Source organism: Euphorbia lathyris, chromosome 10 (assembly GCF_963576675.1).
Source record: "Euphorbia lathyris chromosome 10, ddEupLath1.1, whole genome shotgun sequence".
In the NCBI taxonomy this organism is placed as follows: domain Eukaryota; kingdom Viridiplantae; phylum Streptophyta; class Magnoliopsida; order Malpighiales; family Euphorbiaceae; genus Euphorbia; species Euphorbia lathyris.
Window position 1 is genome coordinate 24,223,492 of NC_088919.1, and position 14,198 is coordinate 24,237,689.

The 14,198-nt window shown below is 33.2% G+C and overlaps 1 protein-coding gene and 1 non-coding gene across 2 annotated transcripts; one reads left to right on the forward strand and one right to left on the reverse strand.

Annotated features, from left to right (window-relative positions):
- Positions 1-4,620: 4,620 nt before the first annotated feature.
- On the forward strand, positions 4,621-4,727 carry LOC136210075 (small nucleolar RNA R71). Its single transcript, XR_010677785.1, has one exon. It is a non-coding gene; the product is annotated as a small nucleolar RNA R71 (small nucleolar RNA).
- A 6,710-nt stretch (positions 4,728-11,437) lies between these two features.
- LOC136209760 (loganic acid O-methyltransferase-like) lies at positions 11,438-13,979 on the reverse strand. The gene is made up of 2 exons (XM_066001342.1): positions 13,251-13,979; positions 11,438-11,826 (listed from the first exon to the last, which is right to left on the reverse strand). Exons 1-2 carry the CDS (start codon positions 13,863-13,865, stop codon positions 11,476-11,478), a joined length of 966 nt encoding a protein of 321 aa, XP_065857414.1. The 5' UTR covers positions 13,866-13,979; the 3' UTR covers positions 11,438-11,475.
- Between the last annotated feature and the right edge of the window lie 219 nt (positions 13,980-14,198).

Here is a 14,198-nt window from a genome sequence, read left to right on the forward strand (position 1 = left end):
ACCGCCATCACTTACAATGACTCTAGGACAACCAAATCTACAAAATATATCTTCAAGAAAACCAACAATAACTTTAGAATCGTTCGTCGGGGTCGCAATTGCTTCAACCCACTTCGAAACATAATCTACGGCGACTAATATGTAAGTTTTACCAAAAGAAGGGGGAAAAGGTCCCATGAAATCTATTCCCCACATGTCGAATACTTCAACTTCTAACATGTTTGTGAGAGGCATCTCATCTTTTCTGCCTAAATTCCCTGTTCTTTGGCACTTGTCACAACGAATAATAAATGAACGGACGTCTTTAAACAATGTAGACCAAAAGAATCCACATTCTAATATCCTGGCTATTGTCTTACTAACGCCGTTATGTCCCCCATATGAGCTAGAATGGCATTCCGACATTATAGACTCATATTCATTTTCACTAACGGATCTCCTAATTATCCCATCACCACAAGTTCTGAACAAGAAAGGATCTTCCCAAAAATACTGTTTAATGTAAAAAAAAGAATTTCTCTTTTGGTGGAAATTTAATCCTTCCGGAACAATGTTGGCTGCGAGATAATTTGCAATATCCGCATACCATGGCGACATGACACTTTTTATTTGATAGAGATATTCATCCGGGAAATCATCTCGTATACTGATAGTCTCACCTATAGGACAGTTTTCATCTTCGAGTCGTGATAGATGATAGACGACAAGGTTTTCTACTCCCTTTTTGTCTTTAATTTCTAGATCAAATTCTTGTAACAATAAAACCCATCTAATTAGACGTGGTTTTGCATCTTTCTTAGCAAATAAATATCTTAAAGCTGCGTGATCGGTATAAATATAATAACTTTTGAACCTAACAAGTATGACCTAAACTTATCACATGCAAAAACTACTGCTAGCATTTCCTTCTCGATTGTGGTGTAGATTAATTGTGCACCAGACAGTGTGTGACTTGCATAATAAATGACATGAAGTTTCTTATCCTTCCTTTGACCAAAACACATCCGACGGCTAAGTCACTTGCATCACACATGATTTTAAAAGGTAAATCCCAATCGGGTTTAGCAATAATAGGTGCACTGACTAAAGCTGTTTTCAATGTTTCGAAAGCTTTAACGCAGTCTTCATTAAAATCAAAGGTCGAATCTTTCATGAGTAAATTAGTAAGTGGTTTGGAAATTACAGAGAAGTTTTTAATAAATCTCATGTAAAAACCTGCATGTCCTAAAAACGACCTTACTCCCACTACAACAAATATCTAATATTGTGACGAAAATTCGTCTGACAAAATAAATTTTGTCACAATTAATGTACTTATTGTGACAAAAAAATAATTAGTAAAAAAATGTGAAAATTCCAAACAAAATTATGACAAAATAATGTTTCGTTCAAATATTTATCACAATAAAGCACCAGTCAATCGATATTATGACAAAAAAAAATTGTCACATATTTTTGTCATAAATACATAAGGTTGTGACAAAAATTCATACGTAAAAATAATTTTTTATCACAACTAATGTATTTATTGTGATCAAATAATAATTAGTAAGAAAAGGTAAAAAACCCAAAAGAAATCGTGAGAAAAAAATATTTTGTCGAAATATTTATCACAAGAAATTAGAACTTAATACGTATTATGATAAAAACAAATTGCCACATCATTTTTGTCATAAATATATACAGATGTAACGAAACATTCATACGATAAAATAACTGTTTTCGTAATTAATGTACTTATTATGACAAAATTACAATTAGTAAAAAAATGAAAAAAACAAAACCAAATTATGACAGTAATATTTATCAAATTAGACTAATCTATTATTTCGGAAATCAATTTACAAATTTTCATATTTATTTGGGGATTAGAATGTGTCAGAGATTAATATAAGATATACGATTAAGCCTTAATCATCTTGAGCTTTTAGTTCAAACGGTTCCATGACATGGTATTAGAGTTGCTTGGACCAAACGGTCGAGGGTTCGAGTCCTGGCAACCTCATAAATTTGTAGAATTAAAAACACATGGCGGGTTGGGTCTGTGTTGCACACGCTGTAAGCCCAATGGGCATTTGCATGTGGAGATGTGTTAGAGATTAATATAAGATTTACGATTTAGCGGGTTGGGCCTGACAAAACTTTATCCAAATTCTGTAAGCATGAATCGAAAGAATCTTCATAAACGGAAAAATCATCCATAAAAACTTCCATGATATCTTCAATGAAATCATTAAAGATCGCAGTCATACAACGTTGAAATGTTGCTGGTGCGTTACATAGACCAAAGGGCATTCTCCTATATGCAAATGTTCCATAAGGACATGTGAAGGTTGTTTTGTCTTGGTCATCCGGGTAAATATATATTTGAAAGAATCCGGAGTAGCCATCTAGAAATGGTCTTTCCTAGTTGCTTTATTAAGGTTCCTGTAATCTATACAAACTCTCCAACCGGTGGTGGTTCGTGTAGGTATTAATTCACCTTCGTCATTCCTTACAACAGTTATGCCTCCTTTTTTAGGTACACAGTGGATTGGACTAACCCATTCACTATCCGAAATAGGATAAATGATTCCATTGTCTAGAAGTTTAGTAATCTCGTTTTTTACTACTTCTTTCATATTCGGATTTAAGCGTCTCTGCCTATCCGCTTTAGGTGGCTTATCTTATTCTAAGTGAATTCTGTGCATTACAATACTAGGATTAATTCCTTTTAAGTCTGAAATTTGTCATCCCATACTTCCTATTCTATTTCTAACAACTTCCTTTAATTTTTCTTCTTGAACCTGTGTTAGTTTGTTAGAGATAATTATAGGTAGAGAATCGCCTTCGCCTAAGAAAGCATACCTCAAATGGTTTGGTAATTCTTTAAGTTCTAATTTAGGTGGAATTATAGTTGAAGGCGGAACTGGTCCATCTTCTCGAATCAAAGGCTCTAGGTCCTTATCTTCTAATTCTTCACTCATTATAAGTTCTATTATTTCTTCTTTTTGAATAATGTCATTTACACATTCTTCAACTAAATCAAGTTTCATACAAGCGAAATCCTCCATAGGATATTTCATTGCTTGGTTCATATCAAACTCGATCTTATCGTCTCCTATTCTTAAAACTACTTTCCCTTTCGACACATCAACTAGAGCACGTCCCGTGTTCATGAACGGTCTACCAAAGATTAGCGGACAATTAACGTCATATGTAAAATCTAATATAACGAAATCGGTAGGAAAAATAAATTTGTCAACATTAACTAAAACATCCTCGATAATACCATATGGTCTTTTATTGGTTTGGTCCGCTAATTGCAAAACCATATTGGTACGTTTGATATCTTCTTCTAAGCCTAACTTATTAAAAATAGATAATGGCATCAAGTTTATGTTTGCTCCTAAATCACAAAGACAACTTGGGAATTCGATATCTCCCAACTTACAAGGAATGGTGAAACATCCGGGATCTTTGAGTTTAGTAGGCAAATTACTTGACACAATTGAACTACAATCTTCAGTTAGCGAAATGGATGAAATTCCTTCCCAACTGATTTTCTTTGAAATTAAATCTTTTAGGAATTTACCATAATTGGGAATTTGCGTAATCGCATCCATAAACATCAAATTAATATGCAAATTTTTAAGTTTGTCTAGAAATGTTAAAAGTTGTTTGTCATAGTCCTTATTGCGAACTTTGTGTGGAAAAGGTGGTTTGGGTACAAAAGTTTTTGTACTTAAGTCAATTGGTGTATTTTTTTGGTTAAATGTATCTTCTTTGGATTTTGGTAAATCAGTTCTTGGTAAAGTTGAATTTTCGGGCATCTCCGGACCTAAGTAATTTTTCCCTGAGCGAAGAGTGATAGCCTTTACATGCTCTTTCGGATTTTCTTCCGTATGGCTGGGAAGACTTCCCTCTTTGCGGGATGGAATTGATTTAGCGAGTTGTCCAATTTGAACCTCCAAATTATGGATGCTAGATGATTGGTTTTTAATAAGCTGATCGAATTTATTCTCGATCCGTTTAAAACCATCGTCGTGATTACTTATTTTTCCGCTCATAGCATTAATAAATTTGTCGATCTTAGAAGATAAAGTGCTAATCGTATCTCTTGATTGATTTTGATAATTAGTGGTACGATTCTGATTAGCATTTACATTATTATTATTATCTCTCCAGTTAAAGTTAGGATGATTTCTCCATCCAGGATTATATGTATTGGAATAAGGGTTATTAGTTTGGTTTTGCCCTTGGACAAAATTTACCTGTTCAATTTCGCTCATACCTTCATAATCCACATCCGTTTGGATTGGCTTACCATTAGGATCGCACAGTGCCATAAACCTATCAATTTTGTGCGATAAGGCAGAAAATTGCGCTTGCAACATCGCAACTGGATCAAAATTCACTATACCTTTAACTAATGATGTAGTTGAGGTTGATGGTTTCGCCACTGGTATATGTCCACGCTCCGCGGGCCACATACTACTGTTGATTGCCATTTCCTCCAAAAGTTCTCTTGCTTGGGCTGATATTTTCTTCATGAATAACCCTCCAGCCATAGCGTCTAATGAACCTCTAGTTGTAGGATTCAATCCATTATAAAATGTTTGCATTAAAAGTTCAGCTGGCAGTTGGTGGTGTGGGCATAAACGTTGAAGTTCTTTAAAACGTTCCCAAGCCTCATAAAGAGTTTCATTATCATTTTGAGAAAAAGATGTTAACTCTTTTATGACTCTTGCGGTTTTTGCTAAAGGAAAATATTTTGATAAAACGCTTGGGCTAATTGCTCCCAAGTTTCAAATGTTGCGGCTGGCATAGAAGTTAACCATTCTTTGGCTCGATCCTTCAAAGTAAAAGGAAAAAGGCGAAGTTTGATTGCTTCCGCAGTCACATCTGTTATTTTAAAAGTGTCACAAATTTCTAAGAAATTTGTCAAATGGGTGTTAGGATTTTCGTTAGGCAACCCAAAAAATGTTACGTTATTTTGCAACATATTAAGCAATGCTGGCTTAATTTCAAATTGGTTTGCATTAATTTGGGGTCGAACTATGCTGTTTGTTACACCGGCCACTCCTTGCCTAGCGTAATCCATAAGTGTGGCCATAATTTCAGGCTCAGTAACACTAGTTTTTATTGGAGTCTTGTTTTTGTTTTTCTTGTCTTTCTTGTTCTTTTTAACCGTTTTTTCAATTTCTGGGTCTAGCGATTTTGGTGGAATGCCTGAACTTCGAGAACTGCGCATGAACTTGAAATTTCGCACGAACTGAAACTACCTTCAAAACAGAATTTGAAAAATAAATATGTTAGTAATTTGAAATAAATAAAATACAAAAATTGAATAAGTATAAATAAACCTAGATTCGAAATAGAACATGAAAAATCTAAATTTTTGTCAAAAATTTTGGCGTTCCCCGGCAACGGCGCCAAAAACTTGTTGAGCGATTTCCGCAAGTGCACGGTATACGCTTATAGTAATAAAAGATATCGATCCCACAGGGAACGTTTTTTAACAAAAACTTATTTTGAATTGGTTAAATTTACTTTTAAGGTTTATAATATGGAAAATCGTTAAATCAGATTTGGTTTTGAAATTGCTAGAATAAGAATTAGATTAGAGTATAACAAATATTAGAAATCACTTCTGATTTAGGGATAAATTTACAAAACATAAACGTTTAGTTCTTTAGAAAAGTAACAAATGTATTTGTTTGCATTAAGCAAAGAAAACAACTTTAAACTTTGTATAAATTATAACAATGAAATAAACATCGATTCCTCTAATTTTAGGGCTTTGAACTGCAGTCAATCCTCCTACGGTCGGGTTAGATCGATACCTTAACCAAATTGATACTCTATTGATGATATCAATTTGCCTAAGTGTTCAACAAAGTTTCCTTGTAAAGATTTTGAATTCAACTACGTTTTAATGAAAACACTAGAACTCACTTCGGATCATTTACCAAAGTGCTACATAAAAATCTATCGAATAGAATGAACTTTATTAGATGAAATATGAATTTGATACAAGTTTACAGAGAACAAAAAGCATGGAAACTTTCGACGACTTGCAAGTGAACGGGTTGTCAATCCTTTCCTTGGGTTTCGTTTGAGTTTGTCAAACTCCGTGGCGGATCCTCTACTAAATCTTCTCGCTGTTACTTCGTAATAGAGATACGGTCGGCTACTACCAAAATGTAAAGTAATATGAACAAATCTAAACGCTACTGTGTTTGTAATTATTTGATAAACAATGTGTGTACATCATATTTCTTTTTACAGAATCTAACTCTAAACTCTGAATCGCTTGACTCAGAATTCCTGCATTAATTCTATACTAATCTTCTCTCTTTTTCTATATCTCCAACTCTCCATCAACTCTTTATTTATAGATGTTGAAGAGTCGTGATTGAAGTGTCATGTCCGTTGTGAAGGGTCGTATCCTCGGCGAAGGGATGTTTCTATCCACCTGAACGAACGCGTTTCGTCGAAAATGAATGTGTGCGAATGGCTCTCCAGGAATTTCTGAACTTGCCGAGAATGCAAATTCTCGGCCGAGAATGGGGGAGCAAATATTTGGTCTTCGAAATCGTCAAGGGAAGAAGCTGGTGACGCGTTTCGTGACCGAGAATGGAGGATTCTCGGTCGCGACACGGAGTATTTTCCGTTTCTTTGACTTTTGTCCTCGTCCTCGTTTTGGCGTGTTTGATCTTCGTCGTCTTTGACTCTTTTTGTAGGGTTTTTCTTCTGTTTTTAACTTCTTTTCATTCCTATTTTGATTTTACCAAATATTTAGGTACCTTGCAAGAAAGAAACATATCTGAAAGTAAAAGTATTCTAAACAGGTATAAATAGTATGAATTCGAAGAAAAACTGATGTAATTATTGATGATATTTTAGGTATATTTTGGGCTTAACAAACCCTACCTAGTTGATTGGAGATCCCAAGATCTAGTTCAAAGGGACAACCTAATTGCATAAAACTTGCGCGTTCACTGTGGGGGTTAAACCCTCGTCCATTCCTAAATGTAAACAGTGACACCAATGGGAAAAGTTTAAGCTATATGCTTTTAATGATACATTGTGCGTCAGTATTCTGAGCAAATAAATCACCTATGTCAGAGTGAAGTGGGGTCGCTTCGATGGAGACTAGTGTGGGGCCTAGTTCTCTTAAACTCTCGTAGAACCAGGCGATGTTCATGTCCATAACGAACATAACCATGAGAACCATACCGTGTTATGTTGGTATCTGTGTGGGGTATATCATCGTTTACACAAACGGCAGAATAGTTCAAAGACATCGCGTCTACTAGTCAGCCAGTAAAGTAAATATACTTTCACAAGGGAAAGTTCAAGGCACATTAGCTACCTATCCTATGCAGATATCTTCTGTAGAAAGTTATCACCACATCATAATCGTCTCGTTTCTAATTTTATTCATGTGGGGGATTGTTGGAAAAAAATTGAATAAAATTATTTATTAATTTAAATACCAACAAACACCTCCTTTTATGAACAATCATGTCCGTCGTGAACAGTCGTGTTCGTACGTGAACAGTCGTGTCTGTAGTGTACAGTCGTGTTCGTTCGTGAAAAGACATATCCTTTTAGTTCTACTTATATAGAATGGATTGTCAAATTCACATATTGTTGTAGAAAATATTCTCTGGAATTTTTCCTGCTCTCTGTGTGTTCACATTGTTCTTGTTTTCATACTCCGGTGATAGTTAGGCTACACACGGTTTGAGTTCGCTTGCGTAATCTGTTGTATCCTGGGAGACGATCGTCAATAGCGACGACATCTGTCTTAAGGAAACTGCTAATACAGGCCTCAGATTTCTCTAGCTCTTTCCTTTTAATTTTTAGTTTTACTGTTTATATATTTTTCTGTGTTCGTTTTGTTTTTTTATTAATCACATCTAACATTTTTAAGACAGACGTAATCGTTTGTCTAATAGTTAATTATTGTAGGATATAAACCAGTTGTAAATAAATTGTTCACTATCGCTTTTTTATAAGATATAGTGAGTTTAACTATAAAAAGTAATTTATCTTTTATCAGAACTAATCAAGTTAAATAAAAGAAATCCCAAAGTTTATTTTAGTAATCAGAAAGTGTTCATACAAGCATGAAGTTAGACATAACTTTATAATAAAACTGATAAGCTTAAAACAACCCCAAGTCAAGTAATACGTTTATAGGGATTAATATAATATTGTTGAGACTTGCATGTAATTATGTTTTCTGTTGTGAATAGATAGTTGATCTCACAAGCTTTAGCTATGGAGATATTTAGACAGTTACATGAATCCGGTGAAGGAGTTCATTAGGATTGGGGACTCAACTTGAGATAACAGGGTGGATGGATTTATCTAGTGTCACCTGTTTCATCTCAAATGGTATTAGTAGGTATAAGTAATCATCAGACTCAAATAAATATTAATTAGTGATTCTGGATTATAGAGTGATGCTTTTATTCTATACGAGCACGATCCACTACATAGGGGCCCTAAGGTGTGTGAGAGCAGGCGTTGGGTATCACATAAAGTAATTACAGGGTAGTTAATGTTAGATTGAGCATTCGCCACTCCTGATAAATGGCAGATATATCTATAGCCTCTTATGGAGAATTAACTGAAATCCTTGCAAGGTGATAGAGTTAAGAGTTGAAATGGAGATTTCACTTAATCTATCTATTCAGAGTTAATTCAACCTAGATAAGTAAAACAGACCTCTCATTATATATAACTTGACATATTCCATAGTTATATATTCATCTAAGGATATAGCTGATGAATGATCAAATTATACTAGACCTAATACAGAAATGTAAATGTCGGAATCAACCTGACTTCTTATCTCTCTAAGAGAATGTGATGATTATGATAAAACAGTCAGTGCACTCATCCGTTATATGTTTAGGTTAAAATTGGTTTGGTTAAATTAATTTAAAATAAACATATACGGCTAGCTACGGTAAGAACCTAATGGGTCGCACACATAATTAAGACCGGAAGACGGAATGGTAATTTGAGAGGGAGAGACATAGGGGCCCGAAATTTATAAGGTTAAAATTAAGATGGATTAATTGATTTATTTAGATAAATGTAATTAGATTATATTAGTGGTTAAATCAATTAAAGGGATAATGTTAATTAGATAGTATAATGTGATAATATACCTAAATTATTATCCTAACTTAATTAAATATTCTAATGGATTAGGATTGTATTTATTAATTATATTTATATTAGATATGGATAATATTAATAAATCCTTTTTATTATCTAACTAGAAAACCTAATAAGATTAGAAATATAATTAATTCAATCTAATGGGATTAGGATTAGGAAAATAAATCATTATAAATAGACCCCTAGGTTATGTATTTCAGCCAACACGGTCTCCAGACAATAAAATTTACACTCGTCCCTCATTTGATAAATTATCTCTTTTGTTCCTTTCGTTTCTTAGTTCGTATTGATACCGTTAGAGGCAATCTACATTTGGTTAGCATTTTGGTTGATTACTAACATTTTAGTTTTGTTTTTGTTTGTGCTCGTGATTGACGTGATATCCTCGTAGGCACTTTGTTTACAACGGTAGATAGTTCGTCAACCAAGCTACATATGTTTAATCTCTATTTATATGAAATAACAATTAACAGATCTTGGAAAAAGAGAAATAGATAAAAATTTATAATTCCGTTGTGTCTAAGCTTGTCTAATTTCCCTTCAAAATCTATATGCAACAACCTAGATGTTTTCATATTGAAGGCAAAGAAGACTATGTTTTTGCTCATTGCAGAAATCAATGCATGGGTTAAAAAAATTTCCTCAGGAGCAGCCTAAGCGGTTTGATTCCTTTATGATTGGGCATAGTTATTCTAAAAGCCAATATGATAGTTGTGTATATTTCACAAAATTTTGCAATTCATTTATTTGTTACTCTATATTGATGATATGCTTATTATTGCCAATACTATGTCTAATATCAACATATTGAAAGTAAAGTGGAGTAATAAATCTAAAATGAAAGATTTGGGAGTTGCCAAGATGATTCTTGGTATTGAGATCCAAAGAGACAAAGTTGTTGGAACACTTTATTAAAGTTAGAGGAGTTTTGTTGAAAATGTGTTGGAGCAATTTTGCAAGAAAAATACTAACCCTATAAGTACTCCACTTCAGGGGCGAATCCAGGATTTCTCCCCCATGGGGGCAACAATACGACTAAAATAATTTTTATCAAAAAATAATAATTATAGAAAACCAGGGATCAAAGCTCAAGTTCAAGTAAAATAGTAGCAGAACTATCAAATCAAAATTCAAGTAGGAGCAAAAAAATACCAAAGCAGAGAGGATCTAGATGGAGTGCTGGACCAACGATCCAATTACGGAGGGATTGGCTGTCGATTTTGATTTAATCTTACTTAGGATTTGAGATTTCAATTTAGACTTAAGAAGAAAGAGGAATTGAGGAAGAAGAACTAAATAGATTAAAGAGAGTAAGAGAGACCGATGGTTTGATTTAGAACCTTTTTTTTTTGCAGGGATTAGAACCTATTCAGTTTTACATTTAAATATTTACTTTTTATTTTTGTTGTAAATAAAACGACATAGTTCTAATTAAATAAAACGATGTTGTTTTTCTTTAAAACAAAATTAAAAAAAAATAAAAATAAAATCTTAAATTTAAAATCATTCTTCATCCTCAATTATAAAACCAATAAACCCTAAACCTGAGGGGGCAAAGCACTAAAACTTCAAAATTAATACCTGAATTTAAAAAAAATACAAATGTCAGTGGGGGCAACTGCCCCCACTGCCCCCATACTGGATTCCCCCCTGCTCCACTTATTGCTAATTTTAGACTTTCTATTGCTATGACAATAGTCCAAAAATGATATTGAATGTATGTCACATTACCTTACTCGAGTGTTGTTGATAATATCATGTATGCTATGTTATGTACTCATCATGATATTTCACATGCAATTAGTTTAGCGAGTATATATATATGTCCAATTCTGCTAAAGATCGTTAGAATGCTGTGAATTGGATTTTGAGATATTTATAGGTTACTAATGATACTTGTTTCAGTTTGGAAGGAGTAAGAGCATTGTGGTTGACTATATTGATTTAGGTTGTACATGTGATCTTAATAAAAGACCCATCTGAGATTATTTATTTACTTTTGGTAATAGTGTTATACTTTAGTGCTTGCATTTGCATTGCTGCTACTAAAGCATAATATATATTGAGAATTTTATTTGCAAATCCATCAAACCACATTTTCGCGTAAAAAAAAGCTACATCATGGTTTATGGCGAAAGCGATGATTTGTTGTAGTGATTGCATAAGGAGTCAAGATTTCTACTATAACATAATTTGTATAGCAGAATCCTCATGGATGACGTCTGTGTACATTCAGCACAAGTAAAATGGGAATTTGAAACGAAAGAACATATGAGAAAGTTTAGGTAGAGATCAAATATAAAATTTACGTTGTAAGACACAATGAAATTGAATATTCCTGTAAGCTTTTTCAATGGGTTCTATGATCTCAGGAAGTTTAAGCCTTAGCCTTTCAAAAATTTGTGTGACAATCGTAGTTGAGAAGTGTTTGAAGAAAATTGATTCCCATGCAGCCCTTGTGTGCCTTAAATAATCATTGAGATCAACGTGAACATCATCTTTTAGCCAAGGTGAAGGATTTGTTAAGCCTATTGATTCTATGTTGAAATATCCATTCTTTTCTATCAACTCACCAATCTCCCCCGGCGGAGCTGCATACAATGGTAAATTAAATGCGTCAACTTCTTCTTCCCTTATCATTCCCTGCAATAATATTACAGTCAATGTTAATTCAAATACTAGGCCGAGTTTGTTTGCTGAAAAATATTGTGCAGAAAAAATATTTTTTTAATTTTCTTGTGTTTGTTTGCTTAGGAAAATAAGTCAACATAAAATTTTAGCTTAGTCAATAGAAAATTATATGCAAAAAGTGAGGAAAATGTTTTAATCTTTTCAAAAGAAAAACATTTTCCTAAACTTATGGAATCCTACTCCATTTATTCTTATTATTTTGAAAACAATAGTCACACACAAGTTCTTTCTATATTTTTCCCTTACTTAATATTTTTCAAAGCACAATATTTTTCGATAAACAAATGGGCATAGAAGTTCAATATATTTCATTGGTAAATTTGTTTGTAATTACCAATAAAGTGCGATTTATCAGTCTTTTTGTCAATATGTTATAGTAAATAAGCTAAAATCAAATTTTATGTGTAATATATAATTACATATATGAACTTGTCACCTTTTGTCATTTAGTACTCGGTCCTTTTATTTTGATCTATTACATATTAGAACTTGTCAATTTGGACATATCATACACTTACACTTATAAATTTTGGACCTCGACATCCGACACCCTTACTTGCTGATTTGGATCTGACGTTACATGTAACATAATTTTTTTTTTTAATCTGTAATAATAAAGGTTGCCAAATAGACAACTAAGGGTGTCGGAGGTCCAAAATTGATAAATTGGGATGTGTGATAGATCCAAATATAAGTAGAAGGTGTTAAACGATAAAAAAAAAAAATGTAAATTTAAGAGTGTATTTATGTATTAAACCTAAATTTTACCAATTACGGTTTAATACAGTGATAAAAAATTCAAAACACTTAACTTAGCTCTCATGTTCAATTTCCAATGCAAACATAAAATCTTAATTAAAAATGGAGCACGTAAAGGTATTTGATAAACCTGAAACAGATGTATCGGATTAAAAAAAGCATTAAGTTGCTTTGTACAATAAATTGATCTTTTTTAATAACTTTAAAGCTTAGAACACTATTGGTTCTATCCAAAATGATAGCCTTTTCCTATCATTTATTATTTAGCAATATTTTCTCCATATCCCTCATCTTTGTTTGGTAGCTTTTCCATATCACCAATTAAGATTGATGAAATCTCACCTAATGTGAATGGTAAGTAACAACTTTATTAAAAAATTTATAGATGACATTTCTTTTAGGTAGGTAAATATTTTACATAACTATTAACTTACCATGCTCATTACCCAAGATTTCCATCAATTTATATATGTATATGGACAAATACTATCAAATAATAGGTCAGCGAAAAAGATTAACATTTTAAATAAATTGGAAGATAACCAAGTAATGAATCACGACGCAAAGAAGTACATTTTGGTGATAGTAATGATAATTGTAGGAAATTATATGCATACCTTTTGAGCCATGTCGAGTAAAATGGACGTTAAAAAATCGAACAAAATCCCATTTGGAACTTGAGAATATGGCACGTCATCTGGTATACTAGGCATGATGATTATAAGGATACCACCAGCCATAATTTCCTTAGACCTAGCATTCAAAAAATCATTGAAACCCTTAGCCCATTGGTCAGCATAAGCCTTCACCACTGCCTCTGGGGCACTTGTATAATGTATTCTCCCTTTATTCCATGCCGGAGAATTCATGTCTTGAAGCTCTTCCGGCTCCTCCAATAGCCAGTGGAGTGCATAATTGCATTGAGCTACATGTATAGAAGATTCTGGAAATAATCGACCGTAGAAAGAACCAGGAACACCAGCTGTAAAATATTCCCTTTCCGGTGGGAGGGTGGCGAAGAGGGTGTTGAAATCGTTTGAGGTTTGATCATTAAATAACACTTGAAATTCAGGCATGGAAGAGTTTGGACATTGAGTCTGATACTTGTGTTTCACAACATCTATTATATCTTGCATACAACTGAATGTGTTTGGACCAACTGCACACCCTAAATCTGCCACACAAATTGTATTTGATGCAGATAAGAATGATTCCACATCTAGCTTCTTCATAATTTCATCATCAATATTACCCTTTACAACGTTTGTAGCCAGCCTCTGCCACCAAACAATTTCTTTTCAATATATAAACATGTGTATATATTTGAAAAAACATATTAAGTTTCCTTAATTGAGAAAAACGATCTTTACTTTTTCGATGTTTAAAAATAAAAATTATACATTAATCAACTCATATTTCAATTAGGCATATTGACATTTCGATTAATTATTAGTGCACATATGACATCTAGTTCATGGTACTCTTAAAACTGGGTTTAATATTTTACCCCCAAAAGAAAGTTTTAAGGAAGAGTAGTTTCTGAGGGTATATATGACACGTATTAC